The sequence below is a fragment of the Neodiprion lecontei genome, chromosome 5, assembly GCF_021901455.1.
Source record: "Neodiprion lecontei isolate iyNeoLeco1 chromosome 5, iyNeoLeco1.1, whole genome shotgun sequence".
NCBI lineage: Eukaryota > Metazoa > Arthropoda > Insecta > Hymenoptera > Diprionidae > Neodiprion > Neodiprion lecontei.
This window is the reverse complement of record NC_060264.1, coordinates 18623082-18642981: the sequence shown is the minus strand read 5'-3', so window position 1 is coordinate 18642981 and position 19900 is coordinate 18623082. Positions and strand designations below refer to the sequence as shown.

At 37.0% G+C, this 19900-nt stretch overlaps 2 protein-coding genes across 3 annotated transcripts in view; one reads left to right on the top strand and one right to left on the bottom strand.

The window, feature by feature from the left end:
* The window catches only part of LOC107217382 (lysosomal thioesterase PPT2 homolog), a 26744-nt gene extending 11090 nt beyond the window's left edge, over positions 1-15654 (top strand). Inside the window, exons 1-4 of one of the 2 annotated variants that reach the window (XM_015654887.2) lie at positions 7986-8590; positions 11199-11448; positions 12312-12430; positions 12538-15654. In XM_015654887.2, coding sequence (XP_015510373.1) covers positions 8396-8590; positions 11199-11448; positions 12312-12430; positions 12538-12891 — 918 coding nt within the window. In that variant the 5' untranslated portion in view covers positions 7986-8395 and the 3' untranslated portion in view covers positions 12892-15654. Of the gene's footprint in view, positions 1-7985; positions 8591-11198; positions 11449-12311; positions 12431-12537 lie in introns of those variants that run through there. The other variant, XM_046742195.1, reaches the window with a different exon arrangement.
* LOC107217380 (venom serine carboxypeptidase) lies at positions 13254-19900 on the bottom strand. The gene is made up of 2 exons (XM_015654885.2): positions 19418-19900; positions 13254-17712 (listed from the first exon to the last, which is right to left on the bottom strand). The coding sequence occupies exons 1-2, from the start codon at positions 19697-19699 to the stop codon at positions 16597-16599; spliced, it is 1398 nt and encodes a 465-aa protein (XP_015510371.2). The 5' UTR covers positions 19700-19900; the 3' UTR covers positions 13254-16596.

The window sequence follows — 19900 nt, the reverse complement described above, 5'->3', positions numbered from 1 at the left end:
TACCTGCTGACTCGTATTATATAGAATAACAGGTTCGTATAGTGTAAAAAATTTTGTGTTCAAATTGGCCAGTGTGAACTACTGAGAAACAATTTTTGGGGCAGATTCGGAAATTTGACACCACATAGTAGTAAATTAACACTAAATCGTATGTGTATAAAAGTCCAAGCAGAAACGATTTTTGCAGTCTATAGCCACCAGTTTTTGACTGGTTTTAAGGTTGGGAATTTCGATCTGGCTGCAATTTGGATTTATTACATGGTGCACATTCAAATGCGAAAACCCTCGCATTTTCGGGACGTTTGAAGTATTTGAAAGTGGAATTAAAATGGCGTCATAATTGAATCAATATAAATATTTCAAGGATAAAAAATCTATTTAAAAATTCGAGTTCCATTCTACAAATTTCGAGATATACTAAAAAATGTCTATATTTTTCGCACAAGAAGTATGGGAACAATTTTTTGAGCAGTTCCAAAGTTGTTATTACCGTTAGAATTAATATCATATTTGAAAAGACCATACTTTTTTACGTCCAAAACACATGAGGTGATATTTTTTTCGATTTATCCAAACAAAATTTTACCGTATTCAACAAGACAATTTCCGACTACGTAGATGAATTTTTCTGACATAGTATACAGCATATCGATGGATGTAGACATGTAAATACTTACACCAACAAAAATTTCCAGTTGTGGTCACTGTGCAGTCCTTCAACAGTTTGAAGTTTGATTTTTAGTTTTTAAAGATATTTAAACATACACAACTCCCAGTTTAAGTTTGCAGTGTTCTGAGCATGTTTTATGGATTCTCAATTGCATCAGTTCAATTTCTTCCCAACCGACAACAAAAATTTGCTATAAGCGTGTTGGATCACACTGTGTGTTTGACTAACTATTTTTCTTTGACTAACAATAACTCAAAACTGGGTGGAATAATTTAATCAACATTTGGTCCATTTGTTCCGTTTCGTTTAGTTTGAAACTGATCAGATATTAAACGAACTCGGTGGAGCTACATCTGATTTTGTATTTTATTTTTTTGAAAGTTAGAATATCGTAGTCCAATATTCAGCTTTTCCGTTACACTTCACAGCTACAGGTTCGGTTGACTATAACGTGTCTTAGATGGATTCGATAATTGATGGTTATCAATAACAGGTACTCGTGTATATCTTAGTCCATATGATTTCACGTTGATGTAAATACAAAATTATACTTCCCGGGATATGGTATACATTGGAGGGATTAGGATAAATAAAAATAAATAATAATGCGCGCTATTGGGGCACTGTCGAAGTGGTAATTGAAAATGGTAAAAATTTAGTATGCAGGGTTGAGTTTATTTGAATTTTATTGGGGAGTGAGTTGTCACGTGAGGAGGGAACAGACCTTTCCACTTTATCGGATCGGAAGACGTTTCCCCGGATCCCGTGGGGACACTTCCGCCCGACCAATATCGCCTTTCCTGGCCGGTTCCAATATCTTTCTAAGTTCTAACCGTCCATGAATAAACTATTGCCGACTTTGAATATGCGATCGCTTTCGTTCGCCACGCGGCACCCGCCGCACTTCTATAACGGGGAAAGTGCCACATACAACCGAATACGAAATGATTGATCGGGGAGAGATATTCCCATCCATTTCCTCCCGACCCCCAACTTACCGTCAATTTTTTCCCCCTGCCGATGAAAAGTCTCGCTGTTTAAGTTTGTAATCTCAATATTTCCTCTTTAATATAATTATACGTATACATATAAAATCTAAGTTCACCCCATCTGCTTATTATAGGTATACATGACATATGCTGTATTTTTGTTTCAATTCGAACAAAAATCGGAAAAATGATTGCGAAATAATTGAAAATTTTTTTTCTTAATCTCACACCTTGAAAACCGTAAGATTTTCTTATTCTTTCTACGTCTTCCTTGGGTTAATAGTATTCAAACCTTTATATAATTCCACCTTTTTCAAATTTCTGAAAAATTGCAGTTATTGTTACGATTATTTCAAGACGGGTCTCAAATAATATAGTCATCTTATTGCTATTTTTTTTCAGCATTCAGAAAGTTTCAGTCTCACAGAAATGAGACATTTTAAATGTATGGGTTACGTGTCTTAATGCAGTTTGAATGAAATTTAAGCAATTGTTTCAGGAGTTATGAAAGGCAAATGTGAACATGTTAAACTTTCAAAACCCCAAACTCTTGTTTTAAAAAAAAAAAATCGAGAAAACACTTTCCGAGGTTCGAAATATTCAAACTTTTCAATATTGTTCCACCTTTCTCAGAATTAAAAAAAATTTCATCTACAGTTTCAATCATCTCAATACAGGTCCTATATATATATAACAGAGACATTTTATCGCCATTCTTTGCAGCACTGAGAAAATTTTGCGTATCAAAAATGATAAACATATGCCCAAGTCCTTTTTGACTCTGCAATAACGAATAAGTTTGAAGATTAAGTAGAAGCTGAAATTGCAGTTTTCAATAACATCTTTTGGAAAGACGATAAAAAGTAATGTAAAACTTAATTCGAAGTTCGAAAATCGGTTTCCAATGGTGGCCGGGAGTTGCGTTGACAATTGACACGATTCACCAAATTAAGTATATGTATAGCAAGACTCCGCAAATGTGTCTCTAAAGTACAATTATACCTATGCATAAACAAGGCTGCACATTCACAGTCAGGTATTAATATACCGATCCGGTTGATTAATTTTTCTTCATCGTCTTGTCAGCCTGATGAAATCAAGCTGCGGGGATACCGAGCAGCTCGTCTACCTCGCAATTCATTGGACGCTGGGAGGGTTATTAATATTCAGAAGCGGGCGCGCGACTTGAGCCTCGCCGAGTGACAAATACCTCACTTCATCCCAACCCCGACTCAACTCTGTAATTAACACTAATCTCCGGCGTGTTCTCCGACACCTCTCCAGCCTCTTCCTCCGCCTCCTCCACAGAGTCTCTGGCTCACCCTTTCGCTTCCGCTTTGTCTTCTTCTTTTCACCCTTCTCCGTCTCGCCTCCATCCCCCGCAAAGACAGCTCCTGCACACTGAAAAATTATGCTTTAGTATTGTTGAAGAAAATCTACTTGTAGTTGAAAGTTGTCTAATTGTGTAGTACGGAATTTTTTTTTGGATCAGATTCGTATTTCCTGGGTGGACAAAAGACTGATTATTTTATTCTTATACTCGCGAGGAATGTTTTTGTAAGATCGAGTGAATAGAAAAGTATACTTGCGCGTGAAATAAATTGATACTATACTTCTGGTAAAAAATTAATCCTTCAATTTTTTGCGCTCAATGCTTCATACAGCGGGAGGAAAATGTGAGAAAGCAACGACAAGAAAAACGCAGGTTCGCAACCACTCGACTACTCATTTCACCAATTTTCCCTGTAAGCGCAAGTTCACGCGACATTGAATTTTATCTTCGGGCCTAACTCCTAATACATAAGCAAGGAAGCTGCGCTCATTTTAGTAGCTGCGGGTTTCCGTCCCCATTAGACAGATGAGCAACAGATCCAGTGTTGTTTTCGGTCTCTCGTCTTCTGTATCTTATAATAGACGTGTACAGGGTGTTCAGTAACTCGCGAATAATAAGTTTATACACAAGCGTATTATGCATGAAATTTGAGGGCAGTTAAGTACGAGTGAAATTTTTTTAGCGCGCATATTGGCAAAGCTTGTATGACGATGCAAAAACGCTGGTTATTTACTTTATCTGAACAGACTGACGAAAAATTTGAAAATGCCGAGTCCTCGAGGATTACGAATAAAGAATTTAACCTCAAAATTCTAGAATTTAAAATGGGGGATCCATTGCAGTGGACAATAATGGAACAAGTCGATTGATTTGTATGAAACTTAGTACCCGAGGATTTCTAAAATCGCTGATTGCGAATCTGAAGTCAAAATTGAGCAATTAAAAATGGCTGACTCTTTGAATCCTCTATTTCGATCATTCCAATTTCTAGTTCCAACACGTATTCAACGACTTAAAAAAAAAACCTGGATTCTCAAACTTCAACTCGTTCAGAGGTGAGAAGAAACGCAGCTCAAAATGGGCAGATACCACAGCTGTTTGGCATCATTAATATGTCACTATGCAGCCGGGTAGGAAAATTTTCCTCATAAACTTGGCAACTGTGCTTATTTCCCGTGGAAAACAACGCTGCTACTGACTTACTATTCGCGAGTTACCGGACACCTTGTATAGCTATATACATATATACCTCCAACTACATACCGTTAAACAGTGGATGTTACCTTTGCCGTCTTGCGCCCGCCTCCCGTCCCCCCCTTTTCCGTCTCTTGCGGATGGCCACTGCCTTAGTTGCCTTACTTACTTCGGTTGGCTAGAATACGACTGCCAAGCCACCCGACCGCACGAATACCCTTGATTAAACGCAAAAACAGCAAGGCGAGTTTCTCCGGCCCATATGCCCTAGGTAAATTGTATATCTATGTGGTGTATAGCTTGTACTCGTGAGCGGCATCGTGGTATACGTATATTATATACCTAAAAGCTACAGCACGTTTTTCTAGCCTCTTTTTTTGCGACGGCTCTAACTCTGTCGCACAGAGAAATTAAATTACCTTTCGTGCTCGGCTGAGATGCGGGGAGCAAAAGTAAAAAAGAAAAAAGACCGCAAGACGATGTTTAATCACGAGTCGGTGTAACACCGTAATGAATTCTTCCCACAGACCACGTACTCGAAATAACAAAGTATTTGCGAAACGATGGTTTTTGCGTTTTGAACCTACTCGATTACTGTTCTTTAGAAATTTCGTCTGTACCTGCTGATCGAAGTTGCATCATTGGACAGAGCTTAAAATTTTTGATCTTAGCTCCAGAATTTTGGGTCTTTTTCTCTCAAGACATTCGAATGGCTTAAACTTTAAAATTTTTTTTTGGATTTTCAAGGTGAGAATGGATTAAGGTAGAAATATTGAAAAAATCACAAATATTATTTTGTATACAAAGAACTTAAATACCTAGAAATGGTAACTGTTTAACATGATTCTAGTTGTAATCTGTTTGCTCAGTTTGTCACATTTTTTCAGTTATATCAGGTCTGATCGACATAATTTCATTCTTGCACCAGCATCAAATAATTGCACTCATAGTTAGAAGAAAATATATTATATGTAGTCCAAACGACTATATGTCCAAAAAGAATGGTGTCATTGAAAGATCGATTTTCTGTTTACACCTACCCAACTCATTTTCAATTTTTACCCAGAAACACCATGTAAGAGATAAGCAAACGGACCTTGACTCTTTTATTGTTACAAAAATAACGAATGTAACTGCAATTATAAAAAACTTGATTATATTATAGTAAATTTTAACCTTGACAATCAAAGATTGATAGATGTCGTTTAGTTATTGTAATATTTCGTAGTTACTTAAACTATGACCCAATACGAACAACTTGTTTTGCTTATGGTCAAAAATTAAAATGGTATGTGACATGTTTACAAGGACTGCATAGTGACCACTACTAAACCTTTTGTCGTTGCAGGTGTGCCAACTTTTCATCCGCGTTTTTAACTAGGCAGACCGAGCGCCGCGTCCTTCCCACAGGATTTCGCTTGCAATGTTGTTTAAAACTGGGGAAATTTCTCTCACGATCACTGCGGCCAGTTTGGCTCTAGGGGAATAATGTGTGTATAGGTAATTTACGAGTGAAAATAAAAAGTAAAGTTGAAAAGATTAAGGAGGTTGGATTAAGACGTGTCATCCGTACCATTGTTCGAATAAACAAGCGGCAATAATACGCGGGCGGCCCCAATGCACGGGGGACGGGGAGAGACCGTGATAATCGGGGATGACGGCGCCCGAAACAATGCGCTAGGTATTCGCTCGGCTGGGGCGTGCATGCGTAAAGGCGCGAGGAGAGCCTTGGCACTGGGGGTTTCGATGTCAGACCCCCGTGATGTATGGCGCCCGGCGCACGGGAAATGCCACGTGCCTTCCTCTCCTGCAGCAGAGCCCGAGAGTTTGGGGTGCGCGGTGACGGTTTCCCGGATGACAACTGCCTGCCGCCTTTCCGTTTCGCCGACAACTCTGCGGCTCGATATACCGATTATCGCCCCATTCTCTACCGCGATTCCTTACTCAGCAATTAAACTTGCCTCCAAGATCATTGACCATCTTTCATTTTCCCTACAGATCTTGCGTTTACTCGATTTACGAGTACGTAATTGTCCGCCCCTAGATAGCGATATCTTTCTGTTTTTTTTTTTTTTTTTGTAGGTTATGAAATGGTTTTAATTGGAAACTTTTCATGACCCATATATTTACGATGATCGTACACAGTGAGATTATCTAAGCGAGAGAGTCTATAGTACAATCAAAATTGTATTTATGTAACATTAACTTCATTGGTTAAGAGGGCGCTCTGGTCGATTTCGACGTTGACGTTTATATCTCCAAACATCGAAGTCCAAGTATCTCAAACGCGAAAAACGATTAACAGCCCCATTCAATACGCAATTCTCAAACAAACACTCCAACGTATTTTCATTTGACGCAGAAATAAAGAAATGGCATGGATTCTACGTATTTACTGTTGCGATTTCGTAGATCGCTGCTATTTCTTTATTTCGTCGTCAAATGAAAATGAGTTGGAGTGTTTTTGTTCAGAATTGTATACAGATTGAGGCTGTTAAGCTCTTTTTCGCATTTGCGACACGTGGACTACAACATTCAGAGATGTATACGTCACCGTCGAATCAACCAGGGCACCCCCTTAAGGTGCTTGACCTTATTGACTGATTTAAGGTTATTTACGGGATTCAATCACATTTTTTTTGTAAAACTTCATTTCGATTTAAAATTTTTTGTTACATGATCATTCAGATGTTAAGAACTGCACTCTGGTCAGCTGTGAACGATAAATTATCATATGAAATGATGAATTAATAATCGAATAATTTCCAAAATATAACCTCGATGCCTGTCTCGCACCAGAGCGCACTTTCTGACAATAGCACGACCATTTTACATGCAAGAAATTCCAGATCGATCCGAAGTTATCCACGAAACACACGCTTTCAAAAGGCCATTTTTATCTAAAACATTTTATTTTATCTTTATATCACTTTTGAAGACGTTGGAAGAGATTATTAGAAATGGAACTATCTGTAGATTTGACGATTACGCTAAATTTCAGGAGTCTACAATTAGCAACTTACATAATTTTCACACCTCGTACAGATCTGATAACACTTTGTCGTGATGTTCTTTGCATCGAATTGAATGATGGATAACTTATACGATGAAATAAATACTGCTAATTATATATTGGACCAGCCAAACGCGTTATACCAAGTTCAAATCGCAGTCCATACTAAAGTCTGGAAATTTGGAAAACATATTTGTGCAGTAACCCAACGTAAACTGCTATAGATATATAGAGAAATGTAGCAGATTCCGAACGCTTACGAATGCTCGACTACGTACGACTCATGACCATGATCGTGATTGACTTTGACCATGTACCCTTAATCAAAAAGCTTCCGACTTCTGTTCATAAAGACCACAGATTTTCAAGGAACTAAGGAAAATTGCGTATTCCTATGTGATTTACTATAAATGACCATCATTAACATAAATCCTATATGCATTTCAGCAATGCAGAAACCTAAGATTATCCTCGGGAGCCACCGAAATTCATCACACGTTTTAACCCAGGATTGGTAACCTTAGTGTACTCTCAGTCAGTATTCCAGAGAAAACCTTTTTTACCGACCATTGACCGTCGGTAACAAGTCATCCGTTGGCGGATAATCTCCAGCTTCTACACTGGGTAACAAACTGTTCTTGGAGTAGCTCCTAGTTTACCGACAGAGCAACCCTTATCAACAACTGACAACACGAAAGGTGTAATATAAAATAAGCAGTAAGATGAGGTTGGGTTAGGTTAGATAAACTAGATGACATTCCGAGTAAAACCGTGACAAAGGTGGGTTATAATCAAAGATCAGTGTGATGTAAACAACTCGGAAAAGAAGCTAGTACTAGATAATTTATCAATCTTCCGTACGATTAGAATGATAGTAAAAGATAGTGTTCTCCGAAACAGTCTTTGTTCATTTATACTGAATCAGTATTCAATAGTGGTGTATTTTTTATACATATATACATACAAGGCCCGGTAATTGAACTTGAACTGATTGTGAGAACAAAGAACGGTCAGTTTCAGTTTATTGTATCGCACAGAAGTGCTCTGGCAAATATGAAAGCACTGCTGACGGATGTTTAATGGCAGTTGTGTGTTTATTTATCATATCCAAAGACAGCTGACAATGTATTAGACTTGTGTAGCAGAGCCTGATATTGGCAACAACATCCTGCACATTTCCCTGACGCAATCGCAGAATGCTGCATATTCATTCAAGTTCCAAAGCGCGAAGGAACACGATGTGCTACCGCAGCATTTGCTCCGTTCTCATTTTTGCTACTCTGTTAGCCGCTCCTAATTATGCGGCCAAAAAGTACAGAGCTGTTGTACTCATTCATGGAGTCCTCACTGGAAGTGAGAGCATGGAGTTGATAAGCAAACGAATACAAGAGGTATGTTATCTTTCACGTGTCGACACGAGTTTGACGATTGTCGCGTTAAACAAATATTTACGAATCAAGTGGTTGATTTCGCTCATCATGACTAACCAGCCTACAAATTCCACGTTCGGATACGTTTAACGTTGAGAAAACGACGTTATATATATATGTATATATATAAAAAAAAAATTCTTTATTATTTTGTTATTCAAATAAATCGAACAATACCGACCCGATCAAACGTAGAATTTCATTAGTTCTAAGTTGAAAAGAGTCGCGTCGATTGAGGCCATAATCATTAAAATCCGTTCATCCGTTCTCAAGATGTCATTTGAATTATTTTCCTAATTTTGTTACTTGAATAACTCGAAAAATACTGGACTGATCAGATTGGAAATTTACTCAGTTATAAATTGAAAACAGCTGCGTCTATTCAAATGAAAATTATCAGAATCCATTGACCTATTTTCCAGATGAGTATCATTAAATTTTTTTTGTAATTCATTATTCGAATAACTTCGACACTAGTAGACCAAGCGAATCAAAAATTTCATCAGTTCTAATTTGAGAAAATGGTCAGAGGTGATTCTCGACATCCCAAATCGTAGAAATCTAGCAAAAATTAAGTTTTTACATTATCGAGGTGATTATAATAACTTTCTCTCTTAAAATTCAGAGAATTTAAAAAATTGATGACTGACATTCGCAACGTTATTACAATGATGCGTTCTCAAAAACCATCATTTCGCTACTTTAGAACAGTCTGAAATTCAGCAAACGACAATAGAGCAAAATACTCTCATATTCGAAGCATTCAACTCCTTGAAAATGTCATTCTAAAGTTACAACATAATGATTGTCTTGCTATTATCCATTACGTTAAAGTCAATGCTGTAAAGTATCTAGGTACTTTCCTCAGCAAATATCTTGTGGTGGTACCCAGGTACATTTTAGAATTACCTATATCTTTTTATAGGTACAATGTAAGGTAGGTACTTTATTTGCGTAAAAATTTCCCAGTAGAGCGTGCGTTCAATGCTGGTGGGCAATACTAAAGGAGGTTTCTACTTTGTTGGTCCGAAAACGTTCGATTTTTTATCAATCTTCTATGCAAAAATTATGAAATATCGAATGTTGATATTTGGTATGTTTAATAAGCGATCTTTATTGAACATGATAATACTTTTTAAAGTTTGATAAAACATGGTACTGAGCTCGGGAGGAGCCGGTGATATTCTTTGCTTGCGGAAGTGCTCCTACACATCCTAGATAAGCAATCGTCATGAAATTTGGCAGGCACGTATACAATAGTCTTCATTACTTGACCCAGAATGAATAAGAAATATTGAAAAATAAAAAAATAGAGAGCTATCGAAGGGGAGATTAGTTTTATGTCAAAATTTGTGCAGTTTTTTGTTCATAAAATAAAAATTTTTGAATACTTTTGGATAATTCTGGTTCAACTAATGAAGACGTTTGTTGTACACGTGCCTGCCAAATTTCACAACGATTGCTCATCTAGGGTGTGCAGAAGCACTTCCGTAAGTGAAGAAAAAATATTATCACGTTCAATAAAGACCGCTTAGTAAACATCCCAAATATCAACATTCTATATTTCATGTTTTTTTGAACAAAATATTGATAAAAAATCGACTAGTTTTCGGCTCAACAAAGTAGAAACCTCCCGTAACTCCTCCGAGAGATAAATTATATGATGACATTTTGGAATGTCTACTTTTTCATAAATATAATAAATTTCATAACTCATAACTCGCATAAGACAGATAAGTGCAGTACTGTATAAGTATATAACTGCTTCATATCACTCTTACATATGGAGAAAATAAAAATAGATTCTACTCGAAGTTGCATCAACAGAGGGTCACATCAGGTTGTTCGGTTAAATATACTTCGTAAAATGCCGAATTTACTTTAAAAACAGTAAAAACTACTGTGTACAGAAACTGCTGTGTGCAGACTAAAATCTGCTCCATTTATAATAAAAAATACAGTCGACATTTGTATTTTTTTTTATCAAAAACCTTCATGTGTCCCTCTCTTCTTGCGATTTTCAGTAAAATTGGCTGTTTTATTCTCTCCGTGCACTTAACGTAAATAAAGTACCTAAATACCTATACCATAGTAGCCGTTTAAGTTTTTCGCCATTTCCTTGCACCACACACAGTTAAAGTATTTAGCTTCATATTCGTATTTTACTGAATCAGTTTCATAAATTCGACATCATTCCAAGGATTCATCGATTTACTGTAAACTTCAACAATTTTCGTTCGTACGGCCTTTTGACTTTCCTGTAACGCAGAAAGATTTTGTTGTAACAATATATTCATTCATATGAAATGATGTATAAAATCCATGCTTAAAATTAAAGCTCATTATTTTGAAACTCCACGGACTTGCGGTGTCTATTATATTTCGTGATAATGGAGGACGCTAAATATGTAGAACAATTCGTGATCTACAAAAATTATACGATTTGGGATTTTCGTCTGTATATTTTCGACAGGGTATAATGAAAATTTTCACATCGCCATTTTCACTCACTCATACAGAAAAGGAATTGAAATTCTAGGGTTTTTCCCAAGGTTTCCTGTAATTTCAGATGCACCCTGGCACTCAGGTATTTAATACCGTAAGGTACGCTGGATGGAGTAGCCTGGAGCCTATGTGGCGTCAAGTGGAAGAGATCGGAGGTGATATCATTGCAATTGGCGCCGCGTTCCCCGAAGGAATAAATCTGCTCGGATACAGTCAGGGCGGTCTCTTGGCCAGGGCCATCCTGCAGAAATTTCCGGACCACAATGTCAGAAATTTCATTTCGTTAAGCTCTCCGCAAGCTGGGCAGTTTGGAAGTGAGCTCTCATTTCACTGAAAACCTTTACAACCCGCAACCTTGGCTTTACACTCCTTCACAATTATCGAGCAATGCACCATAGAAACTATAGTTCTCTCTTTATAGGTATGACAAGTACAGGAATTTCCAAACACAAAAATTACCAATGCAATTGACGAAAGATACGAGACGATAAAAAAAATACAAATTATACATTTGAGATTTGTATTTAAAAAGAATGAATTATAAATTGCATTTGTTAATTTGTAATTCGAACGAAATCAAATACAAATCACAATTATGTTTTGTAATTGAGGCTAAATAGATACTAATTACTTGCGAAATTTGTAATGCGACTGAAATTAACCACTAATTACAAATGCAATTTGCATTTCATTTCATTCTATTACTAAATCTAAATTTAATTTGTATCTCATTTCACCTTAATTGCAAAATACAAACATAATTTACATTCTATTTCACCCTAATCACTCCATTTTTTCCAATCACAAGATTCAAATGTAACTTCCATCTTTTCCTGCCCCATTAACACAATAAAAAAGTGTTTTGATGTCTAGAAGGTCGAGACATCAAAACACTTTTTTATTGTGTTAATACATTTAACGTTAACACAATAAAAAATACATTTAACGTTAACACAATAAAAAAGTGTTTTGATGTCTAGAAGGTCGAGACATCAAAACACTTTTTTATTGTGTTAATACATTTAACGTTAACACAATAAAAAAGTGTTTTGATGTCTAGACCTTCATATCCAAGAATAATATTATTCAACAATTCACCATGGTCAAGAAAAAAATCGTCTTCAACTTTATTATCTTATATTGAAACAAAACTAAAAACTTTCATGTTATCCAACAGCTCGATTTCTGCACCTGTTCTTCCCAGATTTGGTACGCGAAACTGCCTACGAACTCTTCTACTCAAAAGTAGGACAGCGGACTAGTGTTGGCAACTATTGGAACGACCCTCATCATCAGGTAATTAAGCTGTTCTAAGTTATTCATTAATTAGAAGAAAATAAATTTCAATTAGGTAAACAGACGATTATAGTTGGTTTTCATCCCAAATGTTTTCAATTTCGCAGGGATTGTACTATAACTACAGCAGATTTTTGCCGTACGTGAATAATGAAAAAACCACTTCATTGACTGACGATTTCAAAGTTGGCATCACAAAGTTACGCAAGATGATTTTAATCGGGGGACCTAATGATGGGGTTATCACTCCTTGGCAGAGCAGCCAGTTCGGATATTATAATGCCAATGAAACCGTGGTTGAAATGAGAGATAGGGATATTTACGTGAAGGATATGATAGGATTAAAGACTCTCGATAAACACGGGAAATTGAAGACACACGTAGTGCCCGGAATTTCGCACTTTGAATGGCATAAAAACACGTCCATTGTAGATGATTATATATTACCGTACCTTGATTAAAATCGTTGAAATAATAGCTCAATTAGAAATTTAATGGAATACTTTCGATTAAAAAATGTTATTATGTAAGGAAATACTCTTTCAACGTGAACAGGGTTAAATGCGAGTTAGATTTATCTAGAAATATCGAAGGCCGTGGAAAATGGTACATAAATAAAAATCTATTTTTTTAGTAATGAACGGGTATCAATAACTCTCATAGTTTTTAACGAATTGCCGTAATATCTAATATCAGCATGATCACGTGGTTCCGAGTGTTTGCGGAATAGCCTGTGTTCACAATTCAATATGGTGGCTATTCGCATGGGTTTGATTGCAGAATGTCTTTTATCGCATTTTTGTAGTAGTTTTTTTAAACGACGTACTGCGAGGTTTTAAAGTTTTTATTGATATAGGCATGTGTCCTGTAATACGTGATCAACTGAATTTAGAATCTTGAAACACTCACTAGCATTGTACATAATGCTGCTGTTATAAAAGTGTAAAGTAACAATCTCACACGTGAGTTTAGCGAATGTATGAAATGTATCCAAATTATACAATTCTGATATTGTAGAGGCTTATAAGAGTTCATACACAGTTGCTCATTGTTATGAATTATAGCATCAAACATTTATGTACAATAATTATAGCGTAATTATTAAGTATAACACCAAAATATGTAAACAAATAATTGTTTATTCTCATATAAGTGAATCGATCGAATAAAAATGCGAAAAATGAATACAACATGTGAACCAAGCACTGTTTTGTCACGAAAACAGAAAAAAAACCGTAAAAATTATCAAATGTTAATTTTCCATGTTTAGGAGTTACTTGATTGTAAAACCATAATCCACTTACTCTTATCGTAATTTTCTTAGACGTAACAGACCGCTTGGCGTCTACCGAGTGCCAAAAACAATCGTTGAGCTAAAACGATATTCCAAGTGTTCCAACGGCAGCCATATTGGTTTTATTACAAATCCTCAATTCAAAGGTAAAATCTCATCATCAAACACATCGGGAGTCTCTGGTGAAACTGCCGACTCCGAGCCACTCGGTCACCACCAGCACTAACACATGTAAAAGTCTTCGTTCGCAGCATTTGTCCGCTACGCTCGGTTCACGTAAACGTTGTGCGTGTGTTGACGCTGGCGGTGATCGCGTGGCTCGGAGTCGGCACTTTCACCAGAAACCCTCGATATACAGATTATACATAATGAATTGCTAACAATTGCATGGACCCTCGTCTGCGTACATCTAATGTGTATGCCCTAAAATCTGGAAGCAGTTGTTTGCCAGGGCGGCCAATCGTCATAAATTTAAACAGTTCCACACGGTGTGCGTAACCTCAAAAATTTTAACGTCTGTTGGTGACAGTAGTGGCAGCTATAGCCCGATAAATTCAACGTTAATCGAAGTTTAAACCAAGTTCAGCCTATTTCTAAACTATGCAGAAAAAATTAAACACCGTTTAAACCGTGTCGGAGGAAACGGGCGTATGTTCAACTCAAAATTGTTAAAATTTTTGAGGTTACGTACATCGCGGACGGTTGGTTGCCCTGGCAAACAACTGCTCTCGAATTTTAACGCGTGCAGGTTGCAGACGAGGGTCCATCCATGCAGTCGTTAATAATTCAGTCTGCATACGAATAACAACAAAAACACATATTAACATACACTAATAGAGATTAATGATAAACATAACATGAACGTGACCGCACCTATCTTCAATTTGACCTTTCACTTTGCAAGCTATGAAAGTGAGCAGGAGAGAGCGAAATCTATCTTTGTGCTCAGGTCACATGATACGAGAACAGCAGCACAATGTCGTTCTCTCAGGTTTTGTAATGAAAAACATTATTGTGCTGATTCAGTAGGTGGAATAATAAAATTTCATTAAATCAAACAAGTACAGAAGAATCTGGATAAAAATTACAAGATTCCCATTTAATGCCTGTGTTGAATACCACTCAAATGTACGAATGTAGAAAAATATACATCAAAGAACTATCGAAATCAAAAAATTTCATTTCAGTCACATCGTAACGATACGTAGCAATCTCTGTACAAATATCACAGGTAAAATATCCCTATTTGCGTTGAATGACCTATCACAATCTAAGTAAGAGAAAACGCAAAAGAATCTTTACTGAATGCATCGAAATAGTTAACGAATTCTTAGACTGCATTGAAGTCTCGAGCAACCTCAACATGTACAAGTACGAATACGACATTGTCACTCAGTCAATTCCAGTCAACATTGAATTAGGCACGCAGTTAAAAAAAGTATTAATCTTAACGCCATCTTCCAGGAGTTCCTAAACGAAAATAAAGTCTGGTCAATCTTTACCGATGGCAGCAAAACGACAATTTACTCGTAGGCGCTGCTTGCTCCTGCCCGATAAAAACGTAGAAATACAAAAAAGTTTGATTAAACATGCCTTAGCTTACACCGCTGAATGCACTGCCCTAAACTAAGCAATGGATATACCACTCTCTTGCACAGATGATAACGCTTTCATTTCCTGTGATTCCCTCAGTGCTCTTTAAAGTATCGCAAGTTCCAAATCTTCTACTTCAACACACCCTCTAATGTTCAAAATCAAGTATAAATACAACTTATTTGTTTCTCAAAACGCCCACAAAACGTTAAATTTTTTTGGATTCCTTGTCACATCAGAAGCGAAGGAAATTAAAACGTTGACACGCTAGCTAAAACTGCAAAAAACAAAACACTTGTAAATTTCTCACAAATTCCCCACACCTACTTCTTTGAAACCTTCAAAAAAAAATGCTTATACACAAACAAATAAAGTTATAAAAAAACAAGGTCAAACTAGACACACAATACTTCACACACTACTTTCGTGAAAATTGTAAACCTTGGTTCCACAACAAAGACCTTTAAAGAGAATGTGTAGTCACGATAAATCATTGCAAAGCGCATCACTACCCCCTAGGCGCCTCTCTTTTTCACATAAATGTTATGGACAACCCGACACGCGATTGTGGCGAATTTGAACAAAACATTAATCGTGTACTATGGCAATGCGTATTGCTTGACCAACAAAAAACATAATTTTAGAGCAATCTATCGAAGTGTAACTTACGCCCGCCATTGAATATTGAATCGTTAATTTGTGAACCAAACTTAAGAGCTTGAAGCTATATCCAGTTCTTTCTAAGTAAATGTAACCTAAAAGTATGAACTGGCATACCTCAGTACAAATATGTAAAACAACTACACCAACCATTGTAAAACTATTGTAAACTGAATCAATGTATGCAGATATAAACTCTTATATGGGTTTCAAATGCTTATATAAAAAAAAAAAAAATATCCTTCGGCTTCTACACACTGACAAAAAGACTCTACAAAAGCGAGTAGAATCATTTTGTCAATGTTTGCTCACAACAATTGATCGCTATCAATCCTGTCTCCCATCCAAAATCTCAGAGTCCGGTGGAGCATCATTATATTCTTGCTGTTGGGACTGTGACAGGACTGTAATAGTCATCCCTACTCCTTGCTGTTGCACGGCTAGTGCGGTCTCGAGCGAGCTCCCACCACGGCAATGCTATAGCAGTTACACTAGCTGTTTCAACCACGTTGGTGAGAGAAGACCGGTGATGCACATGGTGGGGAAATGTCAGGGGCTTCTAATGATAAGGCTTATATTGCCGCTCCACTATATATTGGGATGCTGAGATATTTAAGATTTAGAATGATTTGTTTCTGATAAATCTAGTGATCAAATCAAGGGCCCAACGAGGCTGATCGGATGGAACCATGTGACCGGCATTACGAACCAGAACTTCAGTTAAACTCCCAGCAGTTTTTGAATATCCAGCGAGTTCCTTGCCCACCCACCACTGCTTCCTGACAGCCTTTTTGTATACCTCAGCACCGGGCCAATTAAGATTCTTGAGGTAATTTTCGGTCGTCGGATAAGCAACTATGACGTCCAATTGCCCGTTGTAGAGCAAAACGCGATAGTGTTGTGTCAAGTCCGCTATGAGTACTGCTAATGACTGCATTACATCGCTTTTCAAGTGCATTTCGACTGTCTTATCCTCCGTGTGAAAAGAATTGTTCCCCACATGAATGGCTCGACGAACGTCAACTCGTTGCACCCATTCCGACATCCAGTCGGATTCCTTGCTATCTGCGATGTGCAAGTAGTTGAAGTAGAAGTCGAAGCCGGTCAGATTGTGAAACAAGGAACCGCCATGCAGGTCACCGTTCAGCAGCTGGTCAAATACGTCAAAAGCTTCGTCGAACTTCTTGGCCTGAATCAATTTGCGCCCTTTGTCCTCAAGCTGGTGGAACAAATCCCTGCCGTGCGAATCAATCAGTCCAATCTGGTATAAGTAATCTCCGTAGACTAGCTGGTTCTCTGGATCAGTGAGGCCGTTCCCGATGGCCAATCCCTTCAGGTTTATCTTCAGTTTTGCCTTGATATTGAAGTCTTTTATGGCATGCGAAACTGCTGGGACGTATTTCCCTCCATAGGATTCTCCCGTAACGAAGAAATCATTCTCCTGTAACTCGGGGAATAAGGTGAAAAACTGGACCAGCGCTGTGTGAACATCTCTGCCAACGTGAGTCTCATTTGTCGCGTATCCTTTGTCATTCTTCGTGAAACTGTAACCTGTCCCAACAGGATTGTCGACGTACAATACGCTATGCGCTTTTGTCCACGAATATTTGCGTAGCTCCAAAGTCTTGTTACTCGTCACTCGGAACGGACCGTTTTCCGTGAACAAACCAAACAGTGATGTTGCTCCTGGACCACCCTGCAGCCATAACACTACTGGAGCAGATTTTGGGTTGATCTATAATAGAGAGCTTGATCAGCAATTGTTACTTCGAGAAGAATGATAAGGTGAAGTTCTACTGTTGTTAAGATTCACACTTTCCTGAGTTTTAAATTCACTTTTCATTCAGACTGAATTTTGAATAAGCAAATTGTCGGCTGAGTAATCCAAAATCTTTATTAGAAAATTCCACATTTTTCGGAGCCTAAAGGAAATTTTTCCGTAGTCAAACAAGTAATATTTTGTAGAGCAATCAGTTTACAATATTAAATCTATCGCAATTGCCTCAAATTACATTGATAATGACATGAATCATCTTTACAAGCCATTTATATCAACAAAAATTCAAGAGGATTGGTCCCTTATTAGAAAACAGATAAGATTGAAATTGGTGATGTTATTATACTGATGCATGTGCGAAAAAAATCGTTGTTTTGCAACTTTATGATTGTCTGGAATTCGGTAAAGCCATGATAAAGCAAAACATACTCATATTTTGAGGGCTCAGTTCCATCAGTCGTTCTAAAATAGCAAAAGATGGTTATTCTTAATGTTCGGTTACATTGATGTGAGTATCTCCAACCACAGAATATCTAGTTTAGTGCAATGTGTTGCTCAACGGTAAAATTACTCAAAGTCTGTAACTTTATATATTTCGAGTCTGATATATCCTATAATATACATTCAATTCCAAACGCATCAGAACTTTTACTCTGAGATACTGTCCGATACTCGATAGAATTACCCTTGCATATCAGAAATGAGTCGAAGTATAATTATGACTTAAAATACACCCAGTATGTGATAAGGGATTGTGATAAGAAAGCACAGATAAATATATCAAAACATGAAATAACAATTTTGTCATCACTGTATGAAAACATGTAATGGAATTACGAAGCATTATAGTCTAATAAAGTAGGTTGAAGAGATGGAAAATACATTTAATAATATATGAGGCTGGAGTGATGCTGACATAATTTGATTTTTTGGTTTTGCATTTTGCACTTAATGGAAGAATTACTTTGCCGGATTTGAATTTAAGAAATATCTTTCTTTTGCTATATTACAGTTTACTGAATTTCAAACAATTTTGAAGTAGCGAAATAATAATTTTTTTCAAAACTACATCCTTGTCTAAACATTCCTAATTTTGACCTTGTAACAATTTTATGGATGAATTAATAAGAAGCAGATGAAAGGATATCCCTACTATGTGATAAAGATAAATCTACAGAACAAATTCGAGTAACACTAACTGGTGTATTAACAATTTGAGAACAGATTTCAGAATTTTAGAATTACAACATTCGAAATGATTAAAATTTGGTATTTTCGATCTATTTCTAATGTTTTGGGTTCATTTTGCTGGCTTCCAAGCACCCATAAATTTTGTGACAGAAATTCAAGATATTTTACATAATAGCACATTTATGATGTACAAAAATAACTGTTGAAGAATATCTGTGACACCGTGCTAACAAAATTTTAATTCCAACTTTTTCAGGCAATCTCAGATCCAAAAACACCAGAATTGTTTCAATTGTATTTGCTACCATTGTCGCAAAATAACTTTTCGGAAGATTTTTTTGTATAGTTTTTTTTTTGGCTTCTTTACGTTTTGTTTCAGATAGTGGGCGCATTCTGAAGGATCATTCATTCTCGAATTCGTACGGTTTGGTCGAAAAAAAAACAAGTCGACTGTACACGGTTAAAATTTTACCTGCGACGGGAAGAACCAAAAGAAGGTATTTGATTGGTACTCCTTATTGACAGTAAAATACCCGGAGTAGCTCGGAACGTCGAGCATTTCATCATGCCGAACTGTTGCTAATTTTCTGGCCTCGTCAATTTTCCCGGCTTCTATTAGAGGCGTTAGAAACAACGGTTCGCCGGCATCATCTCCTTCTTTCAACGGGTAACTGGCCAGTTTTGGATACGGATTAATAAAGGCGTACACATTGTGTACAAGGAAAACCGTCAATAATAACTTCTGACAAATCATTGTCAAAGCACACTGCCGGATTATAAAGGATATCGAAAAATTAGACTGCTCTGATCCACAATTGGTCTTTTTCTCAGCACCCGGCTGACAAATCTTGACCAAATAATACAATTCTTCGTATCTCGATTTGGCATATCATTGTAGTGTTTGTCGTGATCGCCGATGTAGCAGCACCAGCAACAGTTTTTCGACCAGGTTTTC